The sequence below is a fragment of the Scyliorhinus torazame genome, chromosome 10 (assembly GCF_047496885.1).
Source record: "Scyliorhinus torazame isolate Kashiwa2021f chromosome 10, sScyTor2.1, whole genome shotgun sequence".
Taxonomy (NCBI): domain Eukaryota; kingdom Metazoa; phylum Chordata; class Chondrichthyes; order Carcharhiniformes; family Scyliorhinidae; genus Scyliorhinus; species Scyliorhinus torazame.
The window spans coordinates 173,278,614-173,306,499 of NC_092716.1; the positions used below are offsets into that span (position 1 = coordinate 173,278,614).

The 27,886-nt window shown below is 45.6% G+C and overlaps 1 protein-coding gene across 7 annotated transcripts in view; it reads left to right on the plus strand.

The window, feature by feature from the left end:
- Positions 1-27,886, plus strand: part of nap1l4b (nucleosome assembly protein 1-like 4b) — a 186,201-nt gene that overhangs the window by 82,337 nt on the left and 75,978 nt on the right. For all 7 annotated transcript variants that reach the window (XM_072518959.1, XM_072518954.1, XM_072518960.1 and 4 more), the window contains exons 8-10: positions 1,933-2,004; positions 7,360-7,499; positions 9,284-9,429. In XM_072518959.1, the coding sequence (XP_072375060.1) occupies positions 1,933-2,004; positions 7,360-7,499; positions 9,284-9,429 (358 nt within the window). The remainder of the gene's footprint in view (positions 1-1,932; positions 2,005-7,359; positions 7,500-9,283; positions 9,430-27,886) is intronic.

The following is a 27,886-nucleotide window of genomic DNA, read 5'->3' on the forward strand; positions in this document are numbered from 1 at the left end:
GCGTGGCCAATCCACCTACCCTGTACATCTTTGGGTTGTGGGGGTGAAACCCACGCAACCACGGGTAGAATGTGCAAACTCCACATGGACAGTGACCCAGAGCCGGGATCAAACCTGGGACCTCAGTGCCGTAAGGCAGCAATTCTAACCACTGCGCCACCGTGCTGCCCTCAACAGACCATAGTTAAATGTAATAAGTGATTAAATACTTATAAATGTAGAAAAGTTAAAAAATTTAAATTGTTAGATTTTTGTATTGCTTTCCCCCAACTCTGTTTTCTATCTTGCAGGTGCGAAACAATTTTAAATTTGGGTTCAGTTCATGTTAAGAACATGCACCATCATGTACCCACCTTAGTCTGCCAAAGCTGGAGTTCTGATCTACAGTCTGAGCTATATTACCTTCTGAAGCATTTATTTCAAGAATCTGCAATAATTGCACTTTTTAGAGTGAAAGGACCATAGTTGCATTATATTTTATGTGGAGTAATAATCTGTTCTTCTAGAGCACCACATCCTCATGACTTGCCATGATCAACACCGTGAAAGATGACATGCGTAGTCTAGAATTATATTTACAGCACATAAACTGGCCAGCTAGTCCTTCACGTTCCTGACAGTATTTATGCTCCACATGAATCCATTTAACCAAATATCAACAAATCCTTACATTCCTTTCTCTCTCTCATATGCTTGCACATCTTTGAGTTGTGTGGAGGAGACCCACGCAGACACGGGGAGAATGTGCAAACGTTGCATGAACCGTGACCCAGAGCCGGGATCAAAACTGGGTCGTCGGCACTGTGAGGCAACAGTGCTAACCACCATGCCACCCACCTATCAAGCAATATAAAGACCTCTACCAAGTCATTACTTAGTTCTCTTTTCTGGAGGAAAAGCACTAACCTAGAACCAAAATTTAGATCTTCACTCATTCATTTACGGGAGGCGCGGTGATGCAGTGGTTAGCACTACGCAGAGGACATGGGTTTGATCCCGGCCCCGGGTCATTGTCCGTGCGGTGTTTGCATATTCTCCCCGTGTCTGCGTAGGTCTCGCCCCCACAATCCAAAGATGTGCCGGGTAGGTGGATTGGTCACGCTACATTGCCCCTTAATTGGGGGGAAAAAAAGAATTGGCACTTTACATTTATTTTTAAAAACTCATTCATTTAGAGAGTTGAAGCCGGGCCTCAAGTTTCCAAGGAGTTTATAGCCTACTTTTCTTTGTCAAAACAGCCACCTCTCTCACTTAGCTATATTGAAGTTCATTTGCCAATTATAGAATCTACAGTGCTCGGCCCATCGAGTCAGCACCAGCCTTGGAAAGAGTACCCCACTTAAGCCCACACCTCCACCCTAGCCCCGTAACCCCACCTAACCTTTTTTGACACTTAATGGGTAATTTAGCATGGCCAATGCACATAACCTGCACATCTTTGGACTGTGGGAGGAAACCGGTGCACCCAGAGGAAACCCACGCAGACATGGGGAAAATGTGCAGACTCTACACAAAACAGTGACCCAAGCCAGGAATTGAACCTGGACCCTGGAGCTGTGAAGCGACAGTGCTAATCATTGTGCTCCCGTGCCGCCCTATGCATGTCTACCATTTTGTTGCAGTCCTGTTCAGTAATAAACACTGTCAATTTGGTGTCATTCAAAAATATTGCAAATTGTACTTCCATTCCTGAGTCCAAATCATTCATGTAAATTGAGTCACAATGGCTCCTGTACTGATCCTTGTGGAATTCCAGTTCCACTTGAGTTAACTTAGTAAAAACGTTGTTTCCTTCAGGGATGGGAGACACCATAGGATCAGAAGGAAATATCAGGCAGCAAAGTGTTGACATGCAACTTCATCATTGTTGCATTAGAATCGGATATTTAATCCGCCTGGTCCTGATTTCATTTTAAATGCCTTATTCTACAGGAACATGATGAGCCTATCTTGAAGCACTTGCAGGATGTCAGAGTGAAATTCTCAGAGCCTAATGAGCCTATGGTGAGTATTTGCGTAATGGCTGGGATGGAGATGGAAAACTAAAGGATTTGGGATATTAAAGTGGGGCAAAAGTGACTAATGCTAGTAATATGAAATAAATGGGAAATGCAGTGCAGGCCAATTGGCATCTGTGAAATTAGCATAGGAAATTAGAGATGGGTGGTGTATTGCGATGGATAAAAAACTGGTTGGCAGACCGGAAACAAAGAAAAGGCATAAACTGGTCTTTTTCCAAATGGCAAGCAATAACTAATGGGGTATCGCAGGGATCAGTGCTGGGACCCCAGCTATTCACTATATATTAGATAAATATATATTATATTTATACATATATTTATTATATATATATATTAATGATTTACATGAGGGTGCTAAATGTAATATCTCCAAATTTGCAGACTACACAAAGCTGGGTGAGAGGGTGAACTGTGATGGGGATGCCGAAATCTGTCAGTGTGATTTGGATAAGTTGAGTCAGTGGACAAATGAATGGCAGATGCAGTATATTTGGATAAATGTGAGGCTTTCCACTTTGGTAGCAGAAATGGGAAGGCAGATTATTATCTGAACAGCCATAAATTAGGATGGGAATGTACACCAGCCACTGAAGGAAAGCAGGCAGTAAAGAAAGCAAATGGCCTTCATAGCGAGAGGATGAGAGTGCAGGGATGTCTTGCTGCATTTACGCAGGGCTGTAGTGAGTGTAAACCTGGAATATTGTGTGCGGTTTTGGTGTCCTTATCTGAGGAAGGATGTTCTTGTTCTAGAGGGCAAAGAAGATTCACCAGACTGATTCCTGGGATGGCAGGACTGCTATAAGGATATATTTGAATCGGTTAAGATCATATTTGCTGGAGTTCAGAAGAATGGGGGGGAATCTAAGAAACCGATAAAATTCTAACAGGACTAGTCAGGGTAGAAAGAAGGATGTTCCTGATGGTGGGGGTGTCAAAACAAGGGGTCACGGTCTGAGGATACGTGGTAGACTGTTTAGGACCGAGATGAGAAATTTCTTCACCCAGACTGGTGAGCCTGTGGAATTCGCTACCACTAAATAGTTGAGGCCAAAACATATGTTTTCAAGAAGCACTTGGGGCGAAGGGGATCAAAGGATATGGGGAAGGCGAGATCAAGCTATTGAGATGGATGATCAGCCATGATGATGAATGGCGGAGCAGACTTGAAGGGCTAAATAACTGCCTCCTCCGATTTTAATTCTCTCTTCTGCCCTAGTTATATGACTTGCCAGAACACTGATCACAGCACGGTTCAGGTCCCAACGTTACAGCTCCCATTATCTTCAGCTGTGGTTCCAGTGCCCCGTGGATCAAAATCTAATTCTCCCAATCTAATCTGTCATGCATTTAACTCGATCTGGTTTATGCTGCATCAATTTGCATTTGGCTCTGGCAATCCAGAGGTTACCTTTTGAGGTTCTACTTTTTAATTCAGCCCCTACCTGCTCTTAAGCAGAATCTCTTTCCTACTTATACTTAGGGCAGCACGGTAGCACAGTGATTAGCACTATGGCTTCACAGCGCCAGGGTCCCAGGTTCGATTCCCGGCTTGGGTCACTGTCTGTGGAGTTTGCATGTTCTCCCTGTGTCTGCGTGGGTTTCCTCCCACAAGTCCTGAAAGACGTGCTGTTAGGTCATTTGAACATTCTGAATTCTCCCTCGCTGTATCTGAACAGACGCCAGAATGTGGCGACTAGGGTTTTTTTGCAGTAACTTCATTTCAATGTAAGCCTACTTATGACAAATATTATCTTCTTGGCACCTATGTGGACCATGACAGCTGGGCCTTCCCCATTACATTGCAAGTTCCTCCCCAGCCCAGAGCAGATGTCCCAAACCCTGCCACTGGGCAGGCAATATCACCTTCTGGGATCCTGCTCTCTGCGACAGAAAACGGTCTCTACCCTCTGACTATACTCTCCTTGACTACACTCTCCCTGACTACCACTACATTCTTATTCATTCTCCCCGCTTAATTACTTACTGCACCACAATGCCATGGTCAGTTTGTTCATCCACTCTCCAGCCCCTGCTTTCATCCATGCAGGCTGAAAGAACCACAGACTTATTGGACAATTGAGCACGTTGAGGTTCCTCCACTTCTAACTTCTTGATCCCTTTACCTGTCTTGTTTTCAGTCACATTCTCCTCTCCATTACCATGGACCAAATCTGACAACCCTGTCCTAAGGGGTGTGACCACCTGGAATAAAATGCCCAAGTACTTTCCCTGATACGTGGGAGGGTCTGCAGCTCAATGATTCTGAGCCAAAATTCCTCCAGCCAGGCAAGTACTGCAAATGTGTTTGTCTTGAATCAACTGGTGTCCATGAGCTCCCAGATGTTGCAGCTGCTGCTGCCAGAAATCACCTATCCTATCATCTTTAACATTTAAACAATTGCTGATTAAATCAGTGTTTGTCAAACCCCCCCCCCGGACCCATTCCTTCCGACTTTCGCAATTTTGTGTACCTTTAATACAAAAGTGGTGTCTTCTTGATCCTCACAATCTCACTTGAATCAGGTTCAAAGGAGGAGAGGGCAATGTAAATATCAGGTACAGCCATCAACCCGTTCCTTTGTGCTGTCTTCATCTTTGTGAAAACGACAAATCTAATCTCGCACTTTAAAGTCGTCCTGAAGGGCAATAGCAACAAAATGCTTGTTTTACTCCGCACTGGATACTCCTGGGAGATGCTATTCCTGAATGCTGACAGCCTCGTGGGCTTTTGACATGTTTTTAATGTGGTATCACAGGTCAGGTACAGCAGTGTCGTCTTTTACTTTGGGGTCAGCTGTAAGTTAATAACTGACTGGTGTCTCAACTTCAAAAGGAGTTTTTCACCCACCACTTGAAAAATCTGAAACCTCTCTCTCATTTCCACTACTTCCCTGCATATAGACATGGGCGTTGCATCCTTATTTGCATTGGCAAAATTGACAAACCATCCCTCACAAAATTATCCTAGTACTGCTTTGTTCCCGAGCGCTTGAGCTCTTTACAGAGCTAACACTAGCACTGCTCTGTCCTACCTTGGACTCGCCTGAGCAACACTCCAACAGCTTCTGTTGTGAGATTCAGGCCGGTGGGTACACTGCCTATTTTTCCCTGACCATCTGTTATTTGAAAGAAAATGATCCATCTTGAGGGCAGCATGGTGGCATAGTGGTTAGCACGGCTGCCTCTCCGTGCCGAGGACCCGGGTTCGATCCCGACCCCGAGTCACTGTGTGGAATTTGCACATTCTCTCCGTGTCTGCGTGGGTCTCATCCCCACAAGCCAAAGATGTGCAGGATAGATGGATTGGCCACGATAAATCGCCCCTTAATTGGAAAAAATTAATTGGGTACTCTAAATTTATATATAAAAGAAAATGATCCATCTTCACAGTCCTCTTGCCTTGCTTACCAGCAACTAGAAAATAGAAGAAGCTCTCTGTATTTGGTGGGAAAAGTACGTCCAAGGCACTTGACGTCAAGTGTATGTGCAGGGCACATGACCATCTCTCTGCTGCCAGTTCTGGCTGGAAGGCTGCACACAGCCTCATTTTTTCCAATTAAAAGGTGGCTGTGGGTGCAATTCTCAATGTGAAAAACGGTAGTGGCCATTGGGCGCTTCTCCCGCAATTGGGACCATCTTGCAACTGGCACGACCCATCGTTCCATGACCCGCACTTGAAAATCCCTGGATTAAATTAACGCCTCACCTCCTGGCTGTGCTTCTATTCTTATTTAATTTTTTAATTTAGTGTATCCAATTATTTTTTTCCAATTAAGGGGCAATTTAGCGTGGCCAATTCACCTACCCTGCACATTTGAGTTGAGAGTGAGACCCACGCAAACATGGGGAGAATCTGCAAACTCCACATGGACAGTAACCCAGGGCCGGCACCAAACCTGGGTCCTCGATGCCGTGAGGCAGCAGTGCTAACTATTCTTATTTCAATAAATGTTTCACTTATGCCAATTGAATTACCTAGTTAAGGTAAATCGAAAATACTCAACAGTAAATCACTACACTAGTAAACCTTTTACTAACCAAACCTTCCAATTATTAAAATCATCCAAGTTTTGGAAGATAAATGAGAAAATTATTCACTAACCAATCAACCGTCTGTTTTCCTGTGATGTCACACTTGATTTTCCTCAGAATCAGGTCAGTTCACTCTGGAGCGATGGACTGAACTGACTGCCTGACTTGGGGTCCTCTCTTTTCCCCCCCCACTCCTCCAGGTGCTGCTGACTGCCTGTCTCGGGGTCTTTCTTTCATCCGCTCTTCTGTGCCATCTGCCCCCATTCCCCCTCTGTACAGGTCACAGTCTCCCTTTTATTTCTCTTCCCCCATCTTTGTATTTATCCTCTGCTAAATACTGAGGCAGGTGTTTTTGTATCTGAACTCTGGGTGGTGCTATAGTCCCATTTTGTGAAAGATTCTCTGCCTCCTATAAACTTGTTACTGAGTCACCACCAGAAACTAACCCGTGAACTTGCTTTTCTAACTCTAGAGCATTGGAAGCCACTAGTAAACCTTATTTAATTATTCTTGTCAGTCTACGAGGAATTTCATGTCAAAACTGAGGCCACGTTTATCATTTGGCTTTAATTTAACCTATAAATTTTTACCTGGATTTTCACATATGTTAAGACTTGGAATTTTGACATGGAATTTACTTCCAGTCTGCCAAGTTGGGTAATGTTACGATCCATGTTGGTATAGGAATGAAACCGGACAGACCACCCAGCATCAAACCAGGCACTGGAAACTACAATGGCAAACTCAGCCCTGTCGACCCTGCAAAGTCCTTACTAATGTCCCAGACACCTTAATCAGCATTCCTGAGTATGTCCTGTCTCACCGGTAGGGCAGGTCCAGCAGAGGTGGTGGCACGTGATATATAGTCTAGATCTGTAACAGCAAAAGAAGAAACTTGCCCAAAAGACATCACGGGCATCTTGATCTTCCACTGAACTGTCAGGTCTGGATCGGTGCCAGCCTAAGTTTGGGGTGTCAAGTCCAGATTAAGCACGGCAATACAAGTGGTGTCATCCGAGATATCTCTTAGGTATGGATGCAGCTATTCGCATCCCATAGTTCGAGTAGTTGATGTGGGAGAAATATTTTAGTTATTAGCCAGGTATAGGAAATTTCTATTTAATGGAGTAACTTATCTTGGGTGGAGGGAGACGTGCGTGATTTCACCATATGGCCAGTACACCCTTTCCTTCAATGTGAAAACAACTCATATATCCGAGCTTTGAGTCTTTGGGGAGTGGAGGATGAAAACAATGGTGAAAAATATGCTATTCGTGATTCTCATTTTAATAACTTTCTCCAACAGAGTTTTACATTAGAGTTTCATTTTGAACCAAATGATTACTTCACAAATTCTGTGTTAACCAAAACCTACAAGATGAAGTCTGAACCAGACGAGACCGATCCTTTCTCCTTCGAGGGCCCAGAGATCGTTGACTTTGTAGGGTAAGTGAAAAGCCATTTATCAACCTGATGTGTTATTGATTGTCACTGAAATTTAGTATTAGTTGACAAATTTACTATGGCTTTGACTTGAAGTAGAAAGTCCTTGCAGTGGGACTCCCTGTGCAAGCTGCTGAATGGTGCCTCAAGTTCTCCATAGCTCTGCGACCAAAATAGTGAGACCCAACAAAACCTAAATTTGTTCTTACTAATTTAATTCCATTTGTAGCTTGGAAGCTAATTGCCCATTAATTTACATTTTTCCTCCACTTTCTGAATTAAGGTATTCAGAGAAACACATGAAGAAAAATATCAAAATGGAAGCAAGAGTAGCTAGCTCCGGTATGGAATAAGCAATGCCATTAGTATGATGTGCGATGTGACATATTACTGACCCGAAATGTCTTTGAACAAAGTAGTGTGAAATGAGGTTTGTGTATTTTGCACTGTTCGTAACCTGTTACTTGTTGTTTGTCTTGCATCAGGTTCCATTCCAGTGCTAAATTAATCCTAGCAATGTTCTGGGTTAGGTGCTCATTCTGCTCCTGGCCTTTTCAGAGTTCGGAACATATTTCTACTGCGAAGTTGAAACTTTACTCTCCAGTTCCTACTTGTCTGGACATTCATTGTGCCTAGGAGCCCAGGAGGCTCAAATGTTTTGCCTTTTGTATTTCAATTTCAGCAGCAGATGCATTTCAACCATAACCTAGTTTTTACATACAGTGATGTTCAAAGCAAAAAAGTACATCACCATCTTCTCATCTGTTTTGGAAGGCAAGGCATAATGCCAGGTAATTTAATAACTTGGTTCAGGTTAGAATTCATCTGTGACAGTTCATGGAGAACAAAAACTGGAGCATGTATAAGAGATTGCACCTGTCGAATACCTGATCGGATTCACTACTTGCCAAAGGACTCAGGAAATGATTTTGTATATCCCAATTGATATTGAGGTGGTTAATTTCTAACTTTGTCTATGCAACATTTAGTACTCTACTGAGGCCAGCACTGTCTTGATATTTAGAGCCCAAGCTGAGTGTCTGTGTAATATAGCACATTATAAAGACTAAACTTGATTTATTCATGCACCCTATGTAATACATTGTGATCATGTAGACAAAGATCAAATCTGTCTTTCTTTGAAAAATATTGATTTGGTGAGCTGGTTTTTCATCACTTGTACTGATTAACTTGTACTTTTAACACATGAAAGCAGTACAAGTAATGATTAAATTCAATTTTATTTTTTTAATTGAGTACCCAATTCTTTTTTTCCAATTAAGGGGAAATTTAGGGTGGCCAATTCACCTACCCTGCATAACTTTTTGGGATTGTGGGGGTGACACCCATGCAAACATGGGGAGAATGTGCAAACTCCACATGGACAGTTACCCGGGGCCAGGATCGACCCTCGTCCTCAGCGCTGTGAGGCACCACTGCGCCACCGTGCGCCCCTGACTAACTCCAATTATGTCTTATCCCATCCTGCTCAGATGCTACATGGCGCTATAGCCAGAGAGTTTAAACAGTTGAGCAATACTAAATTTTAAAAGTATACTTTTAGCAAAATTTAAATGTTTCAATGGTCTTTATTCATTCAATGGATGGGATGTGTACATTACTTTTGCTTGGAAAATGAGAACTTGACTTTGGGAGGGAGGAAAGACGGAATAATCACATTATAGAAATAACTCCATTGAAGGAACTTGCTAATAGAAAAGTAAATACAATTCAATTGATTTTACAGCAAATTTTAGAATGCGATTAATTATTGTCCTTTTCATCAGGTGCACCGTTGACTGGAAGAAAGGAAAGAATATAACTGTAAAAACTATTAAAAAGAAACAGAAGCACAAAGGTCGAGGGACAGTTCGAACTATCACTAAACAAGTACCTAATGATTCCTTCTTCAACTTCTTTAATCCAGTAAAAGGTGAGGTTTGAAAACATCCAAGAGGCAAAATAATTGTTCCACAAAACCTGGTACCTATTGGTGTTAGATAATCCAGAAATAGTTCCTACATCTACAGGTTCCCTTCTTTTCAAAAAATTATTTCCAGCATTTTTCCCATGTTCATGGTTAACTAAGATTTCTGCAAACAGGTTGTTTTGTCTCTATGCATTATAATTTGTAGGTTAGTATAGCTCCAAGTCTCTTAACTAAAACTATGTTACTGGAGAACATACATCCCAACACCTAAATTAAATTGAAAAATTCTCCCACTACTTGATCACGGATTAAAATATGTTAGTATAATAATAATCGCTTATTGTCACAAGTAGGCTTCAATGAAGTTACTGTGAAAAGCCCCTAGTCGCCACATTCTGGCGCCTGTTCAGGGAGGCCAGTACGGGAATTGAACCCGGGCTGCTGGCATTGTTCTGCATTATAAGCCAGCTGTTTAGCCCACTGTGCTAAACCAGCTATTTACAGTATAAATTTACTGTAGAAATATTTAATATATAAATATGTGCAACAGCAAAATACCAATATTGTGCAGCAATTGTATTGCCTATAGACTAGATTTAAAAGAAAATACTTTGAGATCTTTGGAACGGTTCCAGCATGTTCTTGCAAGCTTTGTTTCTGAAGGAAAGGTTTACAGGATAAATTCTGAATTTTGGTACGGGAGAATCGAAAACTGTATCCGAGGTTCCAGATTACATGGGGTATTTCCTTTCAGCACAACTGTTGAGTATGGCATCGCCTGCCAGTTTTAAATGCATGAAATAACCTTCAAAGCAGCATTGGGGGTCTTGTGACTGGTATGAAGCTGCAGGGAAGAGACATTTTGTGATCCAATATTCAAGGTCAGCCAGTGTTTCTGTCGTATAAATGTTGTGACTGTTATGAGTGATTAATTTAAAAAGTAGATAGACATAATTGGTTGTGTTTATATAGTGTTAATGCATATAAAGTATTGGAGAGAACAGTCAGACACCGAGCAACAATGGCCGGAAGATTACGGGCGATGACTGCAGGGGTGGTCAGAGCAGTGGATTCAAAGCAGCTTTTAAAGGAGGACAAAGATGTAATGGAAGGTTGAGGAAGAGCATTCCTGAATGCTGCTGAAGTTCACAATTCTGGTAGATGTAGGGAGGTGAAAAGTACGCTAGGGTAGAGAGGTAGAAAATAGGCCAGAGTTGAAGTTACAGAAGGCAAACACTGATGTATATGGTTGGAGGAGGTTGCAGAGGGAGGCGATGTTGAGGCCAATAAAGGATTGTGGTGGGCAAACATTTTGAATAACTAACAGGCCTATACTTCGCTTCGGACTGGCCCACCAGGTCAGGGGAACAAATGGCCTTTCGTTCGGGTTCTGAGTCTGTGGGATTCAAAAGCTGGTGTGGACTGGTAGCTAGGAGCGCCTATCTTGTAGCGAGCGTTGACTTGAGACTTACTTTCTTGGAGGCCGCCGGACAGTTCACTCTCCGGGGTTGCTTCGCGTTGCTGAGTGACCCTGTCAAGAAGAACGATTTGAACTTGGGGGCTTTGCCTTATAGTCCCCAGGGGCTTCCCGCCCTTCGGGGAGGACCCCGTGCCTGGTTTCAAGTGACTGGACTTCGTTCCAATCACTTGGTTCGATTTCTCCAATACTGGAGCTGTTCCCTGATCATTGGGCGGTCTTTAAGTGTCCGTTAACCTCTTTTGTGTTGGCTCCTGCTGGCGCCGAGGAGTCTGGCTTGGCTTTGTTTACCTTAAAATGTTTCGATTGTTCCCGGGGATCGCTCATTACTATGCAGATGGCTGCTACATTATTATGCAGATGGTTGCTTGTATCGATGCTGTCTGGGTTTCTGCAGAGTCTAATACACAGTAAACTTGCACCTGCTAGTTTTTGCCTGTGTTGGCTGAATTTCCCTTCAGCCTTTGCTGTTCTCCATTTTAAGTCGGGAAGTGGCCAACTCAGGTGGCTACACCCCCTCCTTGTGATCCTAACGCGAAGCGTGAAGGATCACATAACTGCGTTGTCTTCATTCCCTGACCCGGCGAGCACTCTTCTATGGCCTCTACACTGACCATAACTATGCAAGAAAAATTTAACTAACATTCTAAGTGGCGCTATGTCAAAACAGGGACATGCATTACAAAATAAGAAAAACGGTACCTCTATCTGTCCTTAATAAACTACACTCACTCAAACATTCAATCATACTAACTTCCTTAATGATACAAACAAAATCATAGCAGCATTATTCACATTTTTCCTGGCTTGGCAGTCAAGCTCAGGATTGTACAATCGCTCATGAAACACATTTCTTTATTCACAAAAAAATGCAAACGAATGTCCTTTATTATAGATCGCGGGGGCCTGGTCATAACCGAAAATAGGGGATCTTATCCTATATATCGGGGTGCGCGCGGTAGGCTTTCCTTCGCCATTTCCTCAGTCGAATAGTCTGCACGATGCAGCAGAGTATCGCCAATACTCGTAGGGAGTCTATTAAGTAGGACAGGGAGTACCAGGTTATAAACCTGTCACACCAAGATGGTGTGGTGTCGCTTGTGACTGGGCTCTGGGTGCTATGGGGAAGTGAATCATTAACGGCTGGGGGGGGGGTTGGGGTCAGGGGGTTCACGTTCGCTCGCAACCAAATGTTCATTAGGGTGATGAGCAACACGGAGGATGTCCTCATGGTTCTTCTTTCTCTTCTCTTCATTTCGTCTCTTTTCCAGGAGCTTCTGGGGTTCTGTGGGATCAAGCATAGTGTCTGTTACTATCTTGGTTTAATATCTCGTCTGTTAGTATGTCTGTCCTTTAGTGCCAATTCTTCCTTTACAATTTGTCACCATGTGTGACTCCCTCATTTTAAAAAAAAAACGAATATTCAGGACAAGACACACTTAAAAATACTGAAACAGTGCGAGCTGTCTCGCAGGCTGTGCGATTTACCATCCAAATGTTTGAGGATGTAAATAGCATAGGGATGGCGACAAAACAAAACTTTTTGAACCAAAAGTGCCGAAATGAGGTGCGTATGGGCCGCGACAGTTAAGATTTGGATGGAATCCCCGGGTAGGACGGCGACCAATGCCGTGTGTTCTCTACCCGAGCATAGCTGACCAGAGGGGGGGTCCTCAGGCAGGGCGGGTCCCAATGCCGTTTCTCCACTGCCTGAGCAACTGACAAGAATGGGCAAAAATGTAGTCATCGTGGGGGGTTGCCGTATTGGTTCTACCTTCGAACCAAAGGGCAGTTATGAACGGGGGTCTGGCAAGCTCTCGGAGGTTTCTGCTGATGAGCATGCTGACAAGTTCTCAGGTTTCGGCCGAAAAATAAGGCGTGGGGGGAAAAAAATCCGATCTTACGTACAACATTTAACACTAACAGTAACAAACAACATTAAACAACATGCTGCAGGTTCCATCAGAAAGGACACCGTTTTCTCCCAAGCGGTTCCTTTTTAAAACATCATCTGGACACCTCAGTTATCGGTTGCGAACAGGGTCGCAAAGGGGTTCTCGTTTTGGGAGTCAGACTCAAAGTCGTCATCTTCTCCCGGATGCCATGCTCTGGAATGTATCAGGGCTGATCGGGCTGCATGGTGCGATTTGGGGTCCACTTCGTCGTTCCGGACGAGCCTGTATGAATTATCTCGGTGCCAAAAGGTGGTGTCTAGGTCAGTGGGGACGGTATTTGGGGTCGTAATCGTAGGTCGGTGGTCTTTGGTGGGGTTTATTGAGGCATGTGATGAGGATTGGATCACTCGAATCGTGGTCAGATTCGCTGGGTGTGGATCCTGTTGCCTGGGGATAGTAGGGAGGCGTGCTGTGGCTATTGTCCGAGTCACAGTCGCTGTCGCTACTGCTGCAGTCTGTGGGCATGCCGGGGCGGAGTCTAGAGTTCGGGGGTGGAGTCGAGGTTGAGTCCATGGCTGGGCTGGACGTGTTGGGGGAGGGGAGGGTTGCGTTGGCTGTGGGCGGGGTGTGGTCTGCTGCGTCGAGCATGACGTGTGTGTGGTTCGACTGTGGTCCATATGCCTTAAGCTGGTTAATATGGAACCACGCAGTCTTTCCGTTGGGGAACTTTAGTTTGTACATGGAGGGGCTTACTTTGTCCGCAATGGAGTACGGACCCGGATATTTAGGTGACAGGAATGTGCTGGGGTTGTACACGGAGAGCATGACTTGCTGTCCTACCTCAAACTCATTCGCATGCACTGTCTTATCGAAACAGGCCTTGCTCTGTTTCTTTTGTGTGCCTAATCGTACCGTGGCTGCTAGCTGAGCCGTTTTAACATTCTCTACCAGTTCTACTGCTTTCTCGTGTATGAGGGCCGTCACTTCGGGGCTGGTCAAATCTAATCTCAATAAAAATTCTGTGCCTTTCATGGGGCGTCCGGTTATGAGGGTGTGTGGGGTGTAACCTGTAGATGTTGAAACTGTATTTCGCAAAAACATCAGCGTAAAAGGGAGGACTGAATCCCAAGTGGTGTTGTTTTGCTGGACCATTTTTCAGAGGGTAGCTTTTAGGGTCCGATTCATGCACTCCACGATACCACTTGACTGGGGGTGGTATGCGATGTGGAATATTTGGGTAATGCCAAATATCGTGAGGACGTTCGTCATGACACGTCCCGTAAAATGGGAACCTTGGTCGGATTCAATGCTGCGGGGGAGTCCCCATCTCGTAAAGATGTGGTGGGTTAGGATCTTGGCTGTGGTCTTTGCCGTGTTCGTTCTGGATGGGAAAGCCTCTACCCATTTTGTAAACGTGTCTATCACGACGAGTACATACTTATAACCATTCCTGCAAGGGGGCAATGGTCCTATAAAATCAATCTGGAGGTTAGTCCAGGGGCCATTAACGGGGCGGGTGTGACTGAGCTGAGCCTTCTTGGCATATCTGTCCGGATTATTCTGGGCACAGATAAGACAATTCTCACTGTAGTGATTTACATCGTCTTTTAAACTCAGCCACCAGCAGAGCTGCCTGAGGTGGGCTGTAGTGGGATTGATTCCCTGATGTCCATGACCGTCATGGAATAAACAAATCAGTTGATTCCTGTCCTGTTCAGGAACCACATAAAGGGTGTCTTTTAACACCACACCGTCATGTGTGGTCAGAGCATTTTTAAATCTATCATAGGTTGCTGGGAATCTTCCTTTTAAAATCTCCCTGAGATTATTATCCTGCTTCTGGGCCTGCACTAAATCCTCGATATTAGTCTGCGAGACCTGAACTGCATTTACTGGTGCGCTTTTGCGGGGTGTCCAGGAATATCCGTGCCTGGAACCTGCTTTTGCCAGTGCGTCGGCTTTTACATTTCATGGGGGGAAGGAACGATGGTGACTATGAACTTTAACTATTCCAAAAGTCCTGCCCTGGGCTTTTTCTAAAATGTGATGGGGCTGAGGGGAGGGGTTTTCCATCTGCAGAAACAAATCCTCTTGCTTTCCGCAGGGGTAGGAACTCTGTAAGGCTGTTGCAGACATAGAGGCTGTCCGAGTATATGTCTGCTGGGCTGGGGAAGGAATCTGGGTGTTCTACAATGTACGCAACGGCTGCTAGTTCTGCCGCCTGCGCGCCTAAGTGTCCTGGAAGTTTTATTGCGATTTCTTCTAGGGCGCGTCTCTGCGTGTCCTCGACATAAATGCCGCATCCTGTTATGCGCTTCCCTTCTAATATTGTGGAAGATCCATCCACATATATTCTTATGGGTTCGCACGTGTCTTGTGTGCTTGGGGCTCTGGGTTGAACTGCCTATCTTTCTGGGGGGTGTTTTCGCAATAAAGGGACCTGTGTTGTGGTACGGTGAGATGATTTCACATTCGTGGGGGGTGCCTGGGTACTGTAGGTTATCTGCTAAGGAAGTGTGGGTCTTGGTCCTTTTAACAGTGATGTCCCGTCCCTGCAAAAGAAGGGTCCATCTGGCTGCTCTTATTTGACTGAGTGTACCGTCCTTAAGTCGTCCGTCCAGTAAATGTTGGGTGCGGGTGTGTTCCATCAGGATTGTGATGGGGTTTAGTCCGGTTATGTATGAAAAATATTGTACTGCCCAAAAAACTGCGAGCAGGTGCCTTTCACAGGCTGAAAATCCCTGCTCCGCAGCATCTAAAATTCTGGAGGCGTAAGCCACGGGCCTTAACTGTTCGTGCCGTTCCTGGAGGAGCACGGCTGAAAGGGTGCGGTCTGTGCTTGCTGCCTCTATAGCGTAAGGGGAAAGCGGGTCTGGAACTTGTAGTGCGGGGCTGCTATAAGTGCTCTTTTCAACAAGTCCACAGCATCCGTATGCTGCGGAAGCCATTCCCAGGGGGCTCCTTTCTTTAGGAGGTCTGAGAGGGGTGCTGCCTTGCTGGCGAAACCATCAATGTGGTTTCAGCAGTAGCCAACCAGTGCTAAAAACGACCGGAGGGCTGATACGTTCTGGGGAAGGGGCAATTTGGCAATCGAGTCAATTCTTTTATGCTCTATCTCGCGTTTACCATGTGTGATAATCGTTCCCAAATATACCACTTTGTCTTCCAAAAATTGGGCCTTTTTGGGGTTAACTTTACACCCAATTGTCCGTAGGAGTTCCAGGAGTTCGGCCAGAAGCTCGATGTGCTCTGCCTTTGTGTCTGTCTGCAGTAATAGGTCGTCCACATACTGGACCAGACATTCGGGGCGAGAAAATTTTGATAATCCATTTGCCAGCTGTTGGTAGAAAATGGAGGGGGAGTTGTGGAATCCTTATGGAAGGCATGTCCACGTGTACTGCTGATTTTTAAAAGTGAAGGTAAATTTGTAGTGGCACGCTTTTGCCAATGGAATGGACCAGAATCCATTACTGATGTCCAAAACTGTAAAGTATTGTGAGTTGAGTCCCTGTTTGAGCATGGTCTCGGGACTTGTGGCTACCATGGGGGCTGCTGCGGGGGTGACTTTGAGTTCCCGTTAATCGAAGGTCAGTCGCCATGCTCCATCGGGCTTTCTCACTGGCCAAATCGGGGCATTATTAGTGGAGGCTACTGATCTGAGTACGCCCTGCTCTAATAAGCTGTCGATAACTTTTGCGATTTCTCCCTCTGCCTCTTGGGGAAATCCGTATTGCTTTTGGGGTCTAGGGTCACAGGTCCTGTGATTTGAACGGAACCAGTCATCCGGCCACAGTCGTGTTTGTGGGTCGCGAATGCTGTCCTGTGCTTCTGCAGAACTGCCCTAACCTGCTTGTCTGTGCTACTTGTGGTCGGGTCAAACCAAAATTTGCCTACTGCGCTAATTTTGTTTGCATATTCTCCTATGGTGAGCGTTGCGGGGGCTCTTGCGGATTTTGCCATTTTCCAGACACATTGGTTGACTGGATCAAAGGACAGGTGTGGGAATTCATAAAATCTATGTCGAAAATGTGTTCTGCTGTGTGGGGTAGATCAACTAAAACTATGGGGTGCTTGGTGGTGATGTTGCCGATTTGAATGGGTACAGGGGCGGTGATGTGTCCCTGTTGTGAGTGGCCTGTAAAGCCGCTGAGGGTGATGGTGGCTGTAGTGGGCCATGTGTCTTTCTGGAATATGGTGGAGGAATTCATTGTGGTGCGGGACCCTCCTGTGTCCCAGAGAAACTCGATGGGCTGTCCCTGTATTTTGCTGCAACTACTGGTCGGCTGGACCTATCCCAAAGGGTGTCGCAGACCCAACTGGGGGAGCCAAAACACCGTCGGTCTGTGTCCGTCTGCTCTGAATGGGTGCTAACGCTATGTATTGGCTTTGTCCTGTTCTTATTTAGAGTGCCTGTCTGCTGGGCTCTCTGGCTTTTGTGGGGCATTGCATTCTCTTGCAAAGTGTCCTAAATGTCCACAGTTGTAACACTCCTGTGGCTTTTGTGGGGGGCTGTTCCTACCTTTGTTTACCCATGCGGGGTTCTGGTGTGCCTTAACTGTGTGTATGTCTGCTTCTGCTTGCTTCGGGATTTTTATTTGTGGGTTTGTTTTGAACAGATTGCTCCCAGGCGCGGGACAATCGTTTTACAACCCATTTCTCATTATGAGCCTCCTCTGAGGGGTCATAATTGGCACAAGCTTTTTGTCCCGTTTCTGTGGCATGGGAGATAAGGGTGCGGGTCCATTTGGCCATGTTGTCTGGGGACAAATGGGCGCGGTCTAAGTCTCCGAAAACTGCTGCGAAATGGATCCACAGGCGTCCAGCAAACGCTGTAGGGTGCTCGGTTTTCTTTTGTCGGCACTTATTGAGGCCATCTACGGGGTCACCCCTGTTATACCCGATCGCGTCTAGGATCGCGATATGCATTTCTGCAAGGGTGCCTCCTCTTACATTCTGTGGGTCGGGAAGGGCTGCTACGACCGAAGGGTCTAAACTCAAAACTGTGAGCTTTACTTGCTCTCGCTCATCCAGGCCGTACATGGTAGCCTGCTGTTTTACTCTGGCAAATAAGTGGTGGGGGTCTGAGGTGGGGAGGAACGGTTTGATTTTATCGCACGCGTCCCGTAATTGGGTCACTGTTAAGGGGGTGGTGTGCAGAAATTCCGTGTCGTCCGATGTGGCTGTGCGGTGGGTGGTGACTGGGTTCATTGGAGCCTGAACTATCTGCTCTGTGGGGGGTTGGGGTGCTTTTCTCTTCTGGCGCTCTCCCTGCGCACATGTTCCCTGAACATATCTCTGCGCTGTCTCACTCAATTCTTCCTCGTCTATCTGGGATTCAAAGGTTTCCTGGAATCCTTTTTGAACTGAAAGCAGAAATTGCAGTTCTGCAATCTGCTTCCGGCACTTTGCGTGATCTAGTGAGCTTTGTCTTTGCTCCGTGGTGGCAGCATGGAGTGCTCTTAACGCTGCCTTGAGGTCACTGCACTGCCTCAGCAATGCCTCTACCTGCTTCTCGGTTGCCTCTCGTACCAGGACTGCACGTTGCGTGTCCTGATAGGCCTTTTCGTACTGGGATTGGAAGCTGCTTAAGTGCGCCAGACAAGACTGGTGTGCCCACTTGGCATCATCCGCCTCTCTGTCCTTTGCTGCTAACTTCCTCAATTCTACCTTCTCTTTCTCTACCTCACTAACATCGACCTTGCTCATTCGATGTATGCCTTCTATCTCTTTTCGAAGCGTCCTAACGACCTCCTCTGTGCCTCGCAATTGTGCCAAACAGGACACGATTGCCATCGGCTTGCGAGCTTTTCCAAAGTTCTTCTTATGAATCTCGCTCAGGTTCTCCCACCAAGTATGTCCTATACTCCCGGGACCTGTTTCCTCATTTTCACAGAATTCGCTTCAAAGGGGCCATCCTTTCCCTTTGAGGTACTTTCTGATTTCCTCTTCCCAAACGAGACACTGTCCTACTCTACTGCTGGTCGCTGCAACCACGAATTCTTCGGGGTTCATGAGGCTTTGCATTGCCTGCATTGCCATCTTTCCTCTCTGAATGCTTCTCTTGAAATTTGGAACGAGGGGTATTAAGGCGGTGCTGTAATTACGGGTACGGCTTTCGCTATTTTCCGGAATACAAACTCCCGACAGTTTTGTCGCAACAAAAATCTATCAGTATTACCTTATCGCCTTGTTAGTTACGCATGCATTAACACACTTCCGAATTATGAGGATTGATCAGAACTGCTTGAACACTTGTGGTTTTTCTGTTCCCAATTGGATTTCTAATTCAAATTTTTGGGTTCTCCCAGAGTGGTTAAGCCACTTCTAGATCGGGTCCCGTCAGGATGTCGCCAGTAATAGGTTGCTAACTTTTGGTTGGTTCAATTGGCTCTGTTTTATAACCTTTGCTCTAGAGTCGCCAGGTAACTTTATGATACCGCCACGAGGTTCAAGTTCAAGAAATGATCAATAACTCAACACACCAATTAGTAAGATTCAAATCAAAACACATTTATTATACACAGTGAATCGCTACTCATGCATAAACTCTACTTTCTAGGCTATTTCTATAACTAACAGGCCTATACTTAGCTTCGGACTGGCCCACCAGGTATGGGGAACAAATGGCCTTTCGTTCGGGTTCTGAGTCTGCAGGATTCAAAAGCTGGTATGGACTGGTAGCTAGGAGCGCCTATCTCGTAGCGAGAGTTGACTTGAGACTTACTTTCTTGGAGGCCGCCGGACAGTTCACTCTCGGGGGTTGCTTCGTGTTGCTGAGTGACCCTGTCAAGAAGAACGATTTGAACTTGGGGGCTTTGCTTTATAGTCCCCAGGGGCTTCCCGCCCTTCAGTGCGGACCCCGTACCTGGTTCGATTTCTCCAATACTGGAGCTGTTCCCTGATCGTTGGGCGGTCTTTAAGCGTTCGTTAACCTCTTTTGTGTTGGCTCCTGCTGGCGCCGAGGAGTCTGGCTTGGCTTTGTTTACCTTAAAATGTTTCGATTGTTCCCCGGGATCGCTCATTACTATGCAGATGGCTGCTACATTATTATGCAGATAGCTGCTTGTATCGATGCTGTCTGGGTTTCTGCAGAGTCTAATACACAGTAAACTTGCACCTGCTAGTTTTAGCCTGTGTTGGCTGAATTTCCCTTCAGCCTTTGCTGTTCTCCATTTTAAGTCGGTAAGTGGCCATCTCAGGTGGCTACAATTCCCATCGTATTCATGTATTTGTCAAGATGCCCCTTAAATATCACTATCGTCCCTGCTTCCACCACTTCCTCCGGCAGCAAGTTCCAGGCACCCACTACCCTCTGTGTAAAAAAAAAAAAAAAAAAAAAACTTGCCTCGTACATCTCTAAACCTTGCCCCTCACACCTTAAACCTATGCCCCCTAGTAATTGACCCCTCTACCCTGGGAAAAAGCCTCTGATTATCCACTCTGTCTATGCCCCTCATAATTTTGTAGACCTCTATCAGGTCGCCCCCTCAAGCTCCGTCGTTCCAGTGAGAACAAACCGAGTTTATTCAACCACTCCTCATAGCTCATGCCCTCCATACTATAGGCAGCATCCTGGTAAATCTCTTCTGCACCCACTCTAAAGCCTCCACATCCTTCTGGTAGTGTGGCAACCAGAATTGAACACTATACTCCATGTGTGGCCTAACTAAGGTTCTGTACAGCTGCAACATGACTTGCCAATTCTTATACTCAATGCCCCGGCCAATGAAGGCAAGCATGCCGTATGACTACCTTCTCCACCTGTGTTGCCCATTTCAGTGACCTGTGGACCTGTACACCTAGATCTCTCTGACTGTCAATACTCTTTAGGGTTCTACCATTCACTGTATAATCCCTACCTGCATTAGACCTTCCAAAATGCATTACCTCACATTTGTCCGGATTAAACACCATCTGCCATCTCTCCGCCCAAGTCTCCAAACGATCTAAATCCTGCTGTATCCTCTGACAGTCCTCATCGCTATCCGCAATTCCACCAATCTTTGTGTCATCTGCATACTTACTAATCAGACCAGTTACATTTTCCTCCAAATCATTTGTACATACTACGAACAGCAAAGGTCCCAACACTGATCCTTGCGGAACACCACTAGTCACAGCCGTCCTATCAGAAAAGCAGCCTTCCATTCTACTCTCTGCCTTCTATGACATAGCCAGTTATGTATCCATCTTGCCAGCTCACCCCTGATCCCGTGTGACTTCACCTTTTGTACCAGTCTGCCATGAGGGACCTTGTCAAAGGCCTTACTGAAGTCCATACAGACAACATCCACTGCCTTACCTGCATCAATCATCTTTGTGACCTCTTCGAAAAGCTCTATCAAGTTAGTGAGACACGACTTCCCCTTCACAAAACCGTGCTGCCTCTCGCTAATACGTCCATTTGCTTCAAAGTGGGGGTAGATCCTGTCTCGAAGACTTCTCTCCAGTAATTTCCCTACCACTGACGTAAGGCTCACCAGCCTGTAGCTCCCTGGATTATCCTTGCTCTCCTTAAACAAAGGAACAACATTGGCTATTCTCCAGTCCTCCGGGACATCACCTGAAGACAGTGAGGATCCCAAAGATTTCTGTCAAACCCTCAACAATTTCCTCTCTAGCCTCCTTCAGTATTCTGGGGTAGATCCCATCAGGCCCTGGGGACTTATCTACCTTAATATTTTTCAAGACGCCCAACACCTCATCTTTTTGGATTTCAATGTGACCAGGCTATCTACACACCCTTCTCCAGACTCAACATCCACCAATTCCTTTTCTTTGGTGAATACTGATGCAAAGTATTCATTTAGTACCTCGCCCATTTTCCTCTGGCTCCACACATAGATTCCCTCGCCTGTCCTTCAGTGAGCCAACCCTTTCCCTGGCTACTCTCTTGCTTTTTATGTATGTATAAAAAGCCTTGGGATTTTCTTTAACCCTATTTGCCAATGACTTTCCGTGACCCCTTTTAGCCCTCCTGACTGCTTGCGTAAGTTCCTTCCTACTTTCCTTATACTCCACACAGGCTTCGTCTGTTCCCAGCCTTCGAGCCCTGACAAATGCCTCCTTTTTCTTTTTGACGAGGCCTACAATATCTCTCGTTATCCAAGGTTCCCAAAATTTGCTGTATTTTAATTTTACAATGAATCACAGAATGTAAATGAATTCTTAAACAAGTTTGAGGGATGGAACTTGAGAGACCAGTAAAGAAAGTGTTGGAATAATTGAGCTTGCAGCTGGTAAGTATGTTGATCTTTTGGTGTAGCATGGTCATTTAGCAGTGGACATGCAAGTGGGCAGGATCCTGTGATGGCAGCTCGGTTTAGGATTAAATTAAATTGTTTGGCTTGTCTTCAGTTAGAAACCAAACAGAATGGAATCAGGACCAGGATGCAGAATTTTTGGTGCGAATCAAACACAACTTAAGTTTTGCCAATGCTTAGTTGAAGCGGCTGCTTGCTTATCTGTGAATTGCTGTCTTAATCAGTTAGATAGAACAACAGTAGTCATGGAATTAATGATAGATTATGAGCATTGTCAGTGTGTGTGTGTGTATGCTAATCCTTGGCATATGAATGATAACTTCATGGGGAAGCATGCAGTCATGGAGCAAAAGGCCAAAAGATGGAAACACAGCATCTCAGGATCTTACTGGGTCAGGGAGAAAATAAAACACTAACTGATATACTTACTTCATTGAAATAAACAGAAACAGAACCAAATGCAATGGATGTGAACTCCTCAGGAGAGAAGATGGAGTGGGCAGCTATGTTAAGTACATGGAGAGGAGGATAAATCTTGCTGGGCATTGAGTTGACAAACGCATGTTTAATATGCTTGTGTGCAGGAGGCTGGAATTTGATAATTGTAGAGTGCAGAGGGATTGCAGATTTACTTTAAAGCATTAGGTTTGGATGGCTTTCTTAAAGGGCGAAGAGTGCCTATTAGACAATGGCAGCCAATGAACGTATGAAGGTACAAATTAGGAGCAGGCTATTTGGCCCCTCCAACCAGCTCCGCAATTTGATAAGACTATGGCTGATCTGAATATGGGCTCAATTCTACTTACCCGTCTACTCCTATAACCTAGTCTATCTAAGTCTGCCTTTAAAATATTCAATGACCTTGCCTATTCTGCTGTTTGCGGGAGAGAATTACACAGATTACTGACTCCCAGAAATAATTTCTCCTCATCGCCATCTTAAGTGGGAGATGGGCGACACGGTGGCGCAGTGGTTAGCTCTGCTGCCTCTCAGTGCCTAGGACCCGGGTTCGATCCCGGGTCTCTGTCTGTGTGGAGTTTGCATATTCTCTCCGTGTCTGCGTGGGTCTCTCCCCCCCCCCCCCCCCCCCCCCCCCCCAAAATCCAAAGATGTGCAGGGTAGGTGGATTGGCCATGCTATATTACCCCTTAATTGGAAAATATAATTTTTTAAAAAAAATCTTAAGTGGAAGACCCCTTTTAAACCGTGCCCCATAGTACTAGTTGCCCACGAGGAGTTAGCATCTGCCCTGTCAAACCCCTTTGGGAGCTTAGGTTCAATCAGATCATCTCTCAATTTTCTTTTTTTAATAAATTTGGAGTGCCCAATTAATTTTTCCCAATTAAGGGGCAATTTAGCATGTTATGGGCCAGGGTTTAGAGACCCCCAGAGTGTATCATGGAGTTCACCTGACCCACAACTTTGAATAGGTTGTGGTTATGGGGAGCACACAGGCTTACTCTGCAGGTGTGATGCAAACAGAGCTTTATTGTACTTTTAAATTAAAACATTATTTATTTATGAAACTAGTTCACACTTTATAAACCCACAGTAAACATCTTAACAACTATCAACACCAATAAAGCCCCAAATAATACAGTACTCGATGGATAACCCTTAATAAATTCCCAAATAACATCCAGAAGACAAAAGACTCTTTTTAACACAAAGATCAGGTTTAAATTCTCTAATGAGAGCAGTCATCTCTTTGAAATCTCCCAAATGAACACTCTTTAGCTTGTAGAGAGATCCATGCACATCTGCTGGCTTTCACTGCAGCTCTTCTCTCTGAAAACAAAACTTTAAAAACTCACTCTATAGCAGCCTGCTCAAAAACGAAAGTAAAGCAGACAGACAGCCCTGCTCCACCCACTCTCTGACATCACTGCAGCTCTCTCATAAACACCCATTTCTTAAAGGTACACCCGGTACAGCTAATCAATAAACCCCCATTTCTCACATGACCAGCGTTGCCAACCCATCTACCCTGCACATCTTTGGATTGTGGGGGTGAAACCCACGCAAACACTGGGAGAATGTGCAAACTCCACACAGGCAGTGACCCAGAGCTGGGATCGAACCTGGGTCCTCGACGCCGTGGCCCAGCAATGCTAACCACTGCACCACCGTGCTGCCCCTACTTCTCATTCTTCTAAACACTGATCTACACCTGTCCGACTTTTGCTCATAAGATAACCTCTTGATCCCAGGAATTAGTTGAATTAACCTTTGAAAGTTACATCCTTTCTTAAATAAGGAGACCAACTCCATACACAATACTCCAGATGTCATCTCACCAATGCCTTGTTCAGCTGCAGCAATAACTCCTACTTTTATATTCCATTTTCTTTGCAACAAACTGCAATATTCCAGGTACCTTCCTCATCCCTTGCTGTATCTGCAAGCTAATGTTTTGTGAATCATGTACTAAGGCACCCAGATCCCTCTATCACAATTCTGCAAACTCTTTATTTAAGTAGCACACTGCTTTTCTGTTCAGTCTGACAAAGTGAACACGTTCACATTCTTATGCATTATTCTCTCACCTCCATGTTTTTGCCCATTCACTTCATCTATCTATATCCTTTGGCAGACTTGTGCCCTCTTCTCAATTTCCTCTCCTATCTGTCTTTGTCAACAAATTTAGCAACTGTTATATTTAGCCCTTTCCTCCAAGTTGCTGATATAGATTGTAAATAATTGAGGCCCCTGCGCTGATACCTGTGTCACTCCACTTGCAGTTTCTCAATACAAAAATTATTCATTTATCCCTTCCTGATGTGGAGGTGCTGGCATTGGACTGGGGTGAGCACAGTAAGAAGTCGTACAACACCAGGTTAAAGTCCAACAGGTTTGTTTGTCACATTCACCTGAGGAAGGAGCAGTGCTCCGAAAGCTAGTGATTGAAAACACACCTGTTGGGCTTTAACCTGGTGTTGTAAGACTTCTTACTGTCTTGTTTCCTGTTAGCTAACCAATCTCTTATGGGCGGCACGGTAGCACAGTGGTTAGCATTGTTGCTTCACAGCGCCAAGGACCCAGGTTCGATTCCCTCCTTGAGTTACTGTTTGTGCTGGTCTGCACATTCTCCCCGTGTCTGCGTGGGTTTCCTCCACAAAGTCCCGAAAGATGTGCTTGTTAGGTGAATTGGACATCCTGAATTCCCCTCAGTGTACCCGAACAGGCGTCGGAGTGTGGCAACTAGGGGATTTTCGCAGTACTTCATTGCAGTGTTACTGTACGCCTACTTGTGACTCAAATGAAGATTATTCTTCTTATTTTGTATCATAACCGTTGATTTGGAAGTATATCAAATGCTTTGGAAATCCAGGTACATTACATTTGCAGGTTCCCTTTTCATCCATATACCTCAAAGGGATGTGCTGGAGATACACAGCACAGACAGTATCAAGGAAAGAATAATATATAGTATTTTGGATAGCTACATCTTCTGTCCATTCCGATAAAGGTTAGTCATTGGAACCATCACTTCAAAGAATCTCGGTATTTTTGTTTTTAAATATTTTTATTAAGGAGTTTATATACAATATAATAAATAACACTCCACAGCCCCACCCTCCCTGTCATTCCCCTCCGTCCAACCTGCCTCCCCTGTTTTTACCTCTTATAACCCGCCCTCCCACTGCTGACGTTTTAACTATCCTTGAAAAAGTCAGTAAACGGCTTCCATCACCGGGCATGCCCACCCCTCCACAGACCCTCTCTAAGCAAACTTGATTTTTTTCCAGCCTAAGGAATTCCGCAAGGTGGCTCACCCACACCCCTGGCTTCAGAGGCCCCAAGTCCCTCCATTCCAGCAAAACAAGTCTCCAGGCTACAGGGAGGCAAAGGCCAAGATGTCGGTGTCTCTCGCCCACTGGATTCCCAGATCTTCCAACAGTCCGAAAATCACCACTTTTGACTTGGGGCCACCTTCACCTTCAGCACCTCGGGCATAATGTCAGTGAACCCCTGCCAGAATCCCTCCAGCTTCGGACAATCCCAAAATATGTGGACATGGTTCGCTGGCCTCCCCACACACCGCCCATACCTATCCTCCCCCTCGAAAAACCTGCTCATTCTGCCACTGTCATATGCACCCTATGAACCACTTTGAATTGAATACGGCTAAGCTTAGCACACAAAGAGGATGCGTTCACTTTCCTCAAAGCCTCCTCCCATAACCCAGCCTCCCTCCCGAGCTCTTCATCCCACTTCCATTTGACTTCTGCATTTTGGGGCTCCCTCCAAAACCATTAATTCCTTATAAACCTCCCAACGCCCTACCCCTGCCAACTTCTGTTTTTGACCCCACCTTGTCCTGCAGCCCCGGGGCGGCAGGTTGGGAAAGGACGGCACCTGCTTCCTGACATAATCCCTTATCTGTAAGTACCGAAAACCATTTGAAACCCATTCCGCTGGGTAGCTCAGACTCCTCTTTCAATTCCTTTATGTTTGAAAGGCTGCCCCCCACGAATGGGTCCCCAAACCGTTCCATTTCATCTCGCGCTCTCTCTCTCTTGCGCTCTCTCTCTCTCTCTTTGAAAAACAAATAAATACCTCGGAAGCACCGTCATTTTCACGGTTTGCAACGCCCCGACTATGGGAACACATCCCATCTCTTAAATCCTCCTTCATCTGCTCTGCCAACTGTGCCAGGTTCAATTTGTGTAGTTGTTCCCATCCCCGTGCCACCTGGATGCCCAAGTATCTAAATTTCGTGCCCATCACTTTGACGGTAGCTCGCCCAGCCTCCCCTTTGCTTGGATCGGGAAGACCTCACTCTTCCCCATGTTTATCTTATACCCAGAGAAACGGCCACATTCCTCTGGTACTCCTGATCCCCTCCCAATGGGTCCGAAATGTAAAGCAGCAGATTGTCCGCAGATAGTGAAACCCCTGCACTATCCCTTTCCAATTCCTTGATGCTAATTGCGCCATTGCCAATGGCTCTATCACCAAGGCAAAAAGCAACAGGGAGAGTGGACATCCTTGCCGTGCCCACGATGCAATCCAAAATACACCAAACTCACCCAATTTGTCCCAACACTCACTGTCTTATATAACAACCAGACCCAATCCACAAACCTACCCGAAAAAGTATTTTCCACAGATATTCCCATTCTACCCGATCAAAGACTTTCTCCGCGTCCATAGCAATCTCCACTTCCTGTCCCACCAGGGGCATCATTATCACATACGAAAAGTGCCTAACATTCGCCGACAGATGCCTCCCGTTTACAAACCCCGATTGGTCATCCCCGATCACACTCAATCCACGTTGCCAAGATCTTTGCCAACAACTTGGCATCCACATTTAACTGCTCTGGGTCCTTATCCTTCTTCAAAATTAAGGATATTGAAGCCTGCGATAACGTAGGGGGAAGCTCTCCCTTCTCTCTCGCCTCATTGAATGCCCAGATCCCCATAAAACTTTTTATAAAATTCCGCAGGGAACCCATCCGGGCCCGGGCCTTCCCTGCCTCCATTGCCCCCATGTCCTCCATTACCGACCAAAGCCCTCTACTAGATTCTCCTCAACTTTGGGGAACTCCAACCTGTCCAGAAATCTCTGCATTTCCAATCCTGCCTCTGGGGCTGCAGTGTACCTCCTATCTACCTGCAGGATCTCCTCCACCAGCCTATCCATCTCTGCCCGCTCCCTCATATCTCTATGCGCCCGGATCGATATAAACTCTCTCACCGCCCCCCCTCCCCCACCCCCAACTACTGCTTTAAGTGCCTCCCATAGCGTGGGTGCCAAAATCTGACCCACGTCATTCAGCTCCACGTACCACCAAATGGCAGCCCCCACCCGCTCGTAC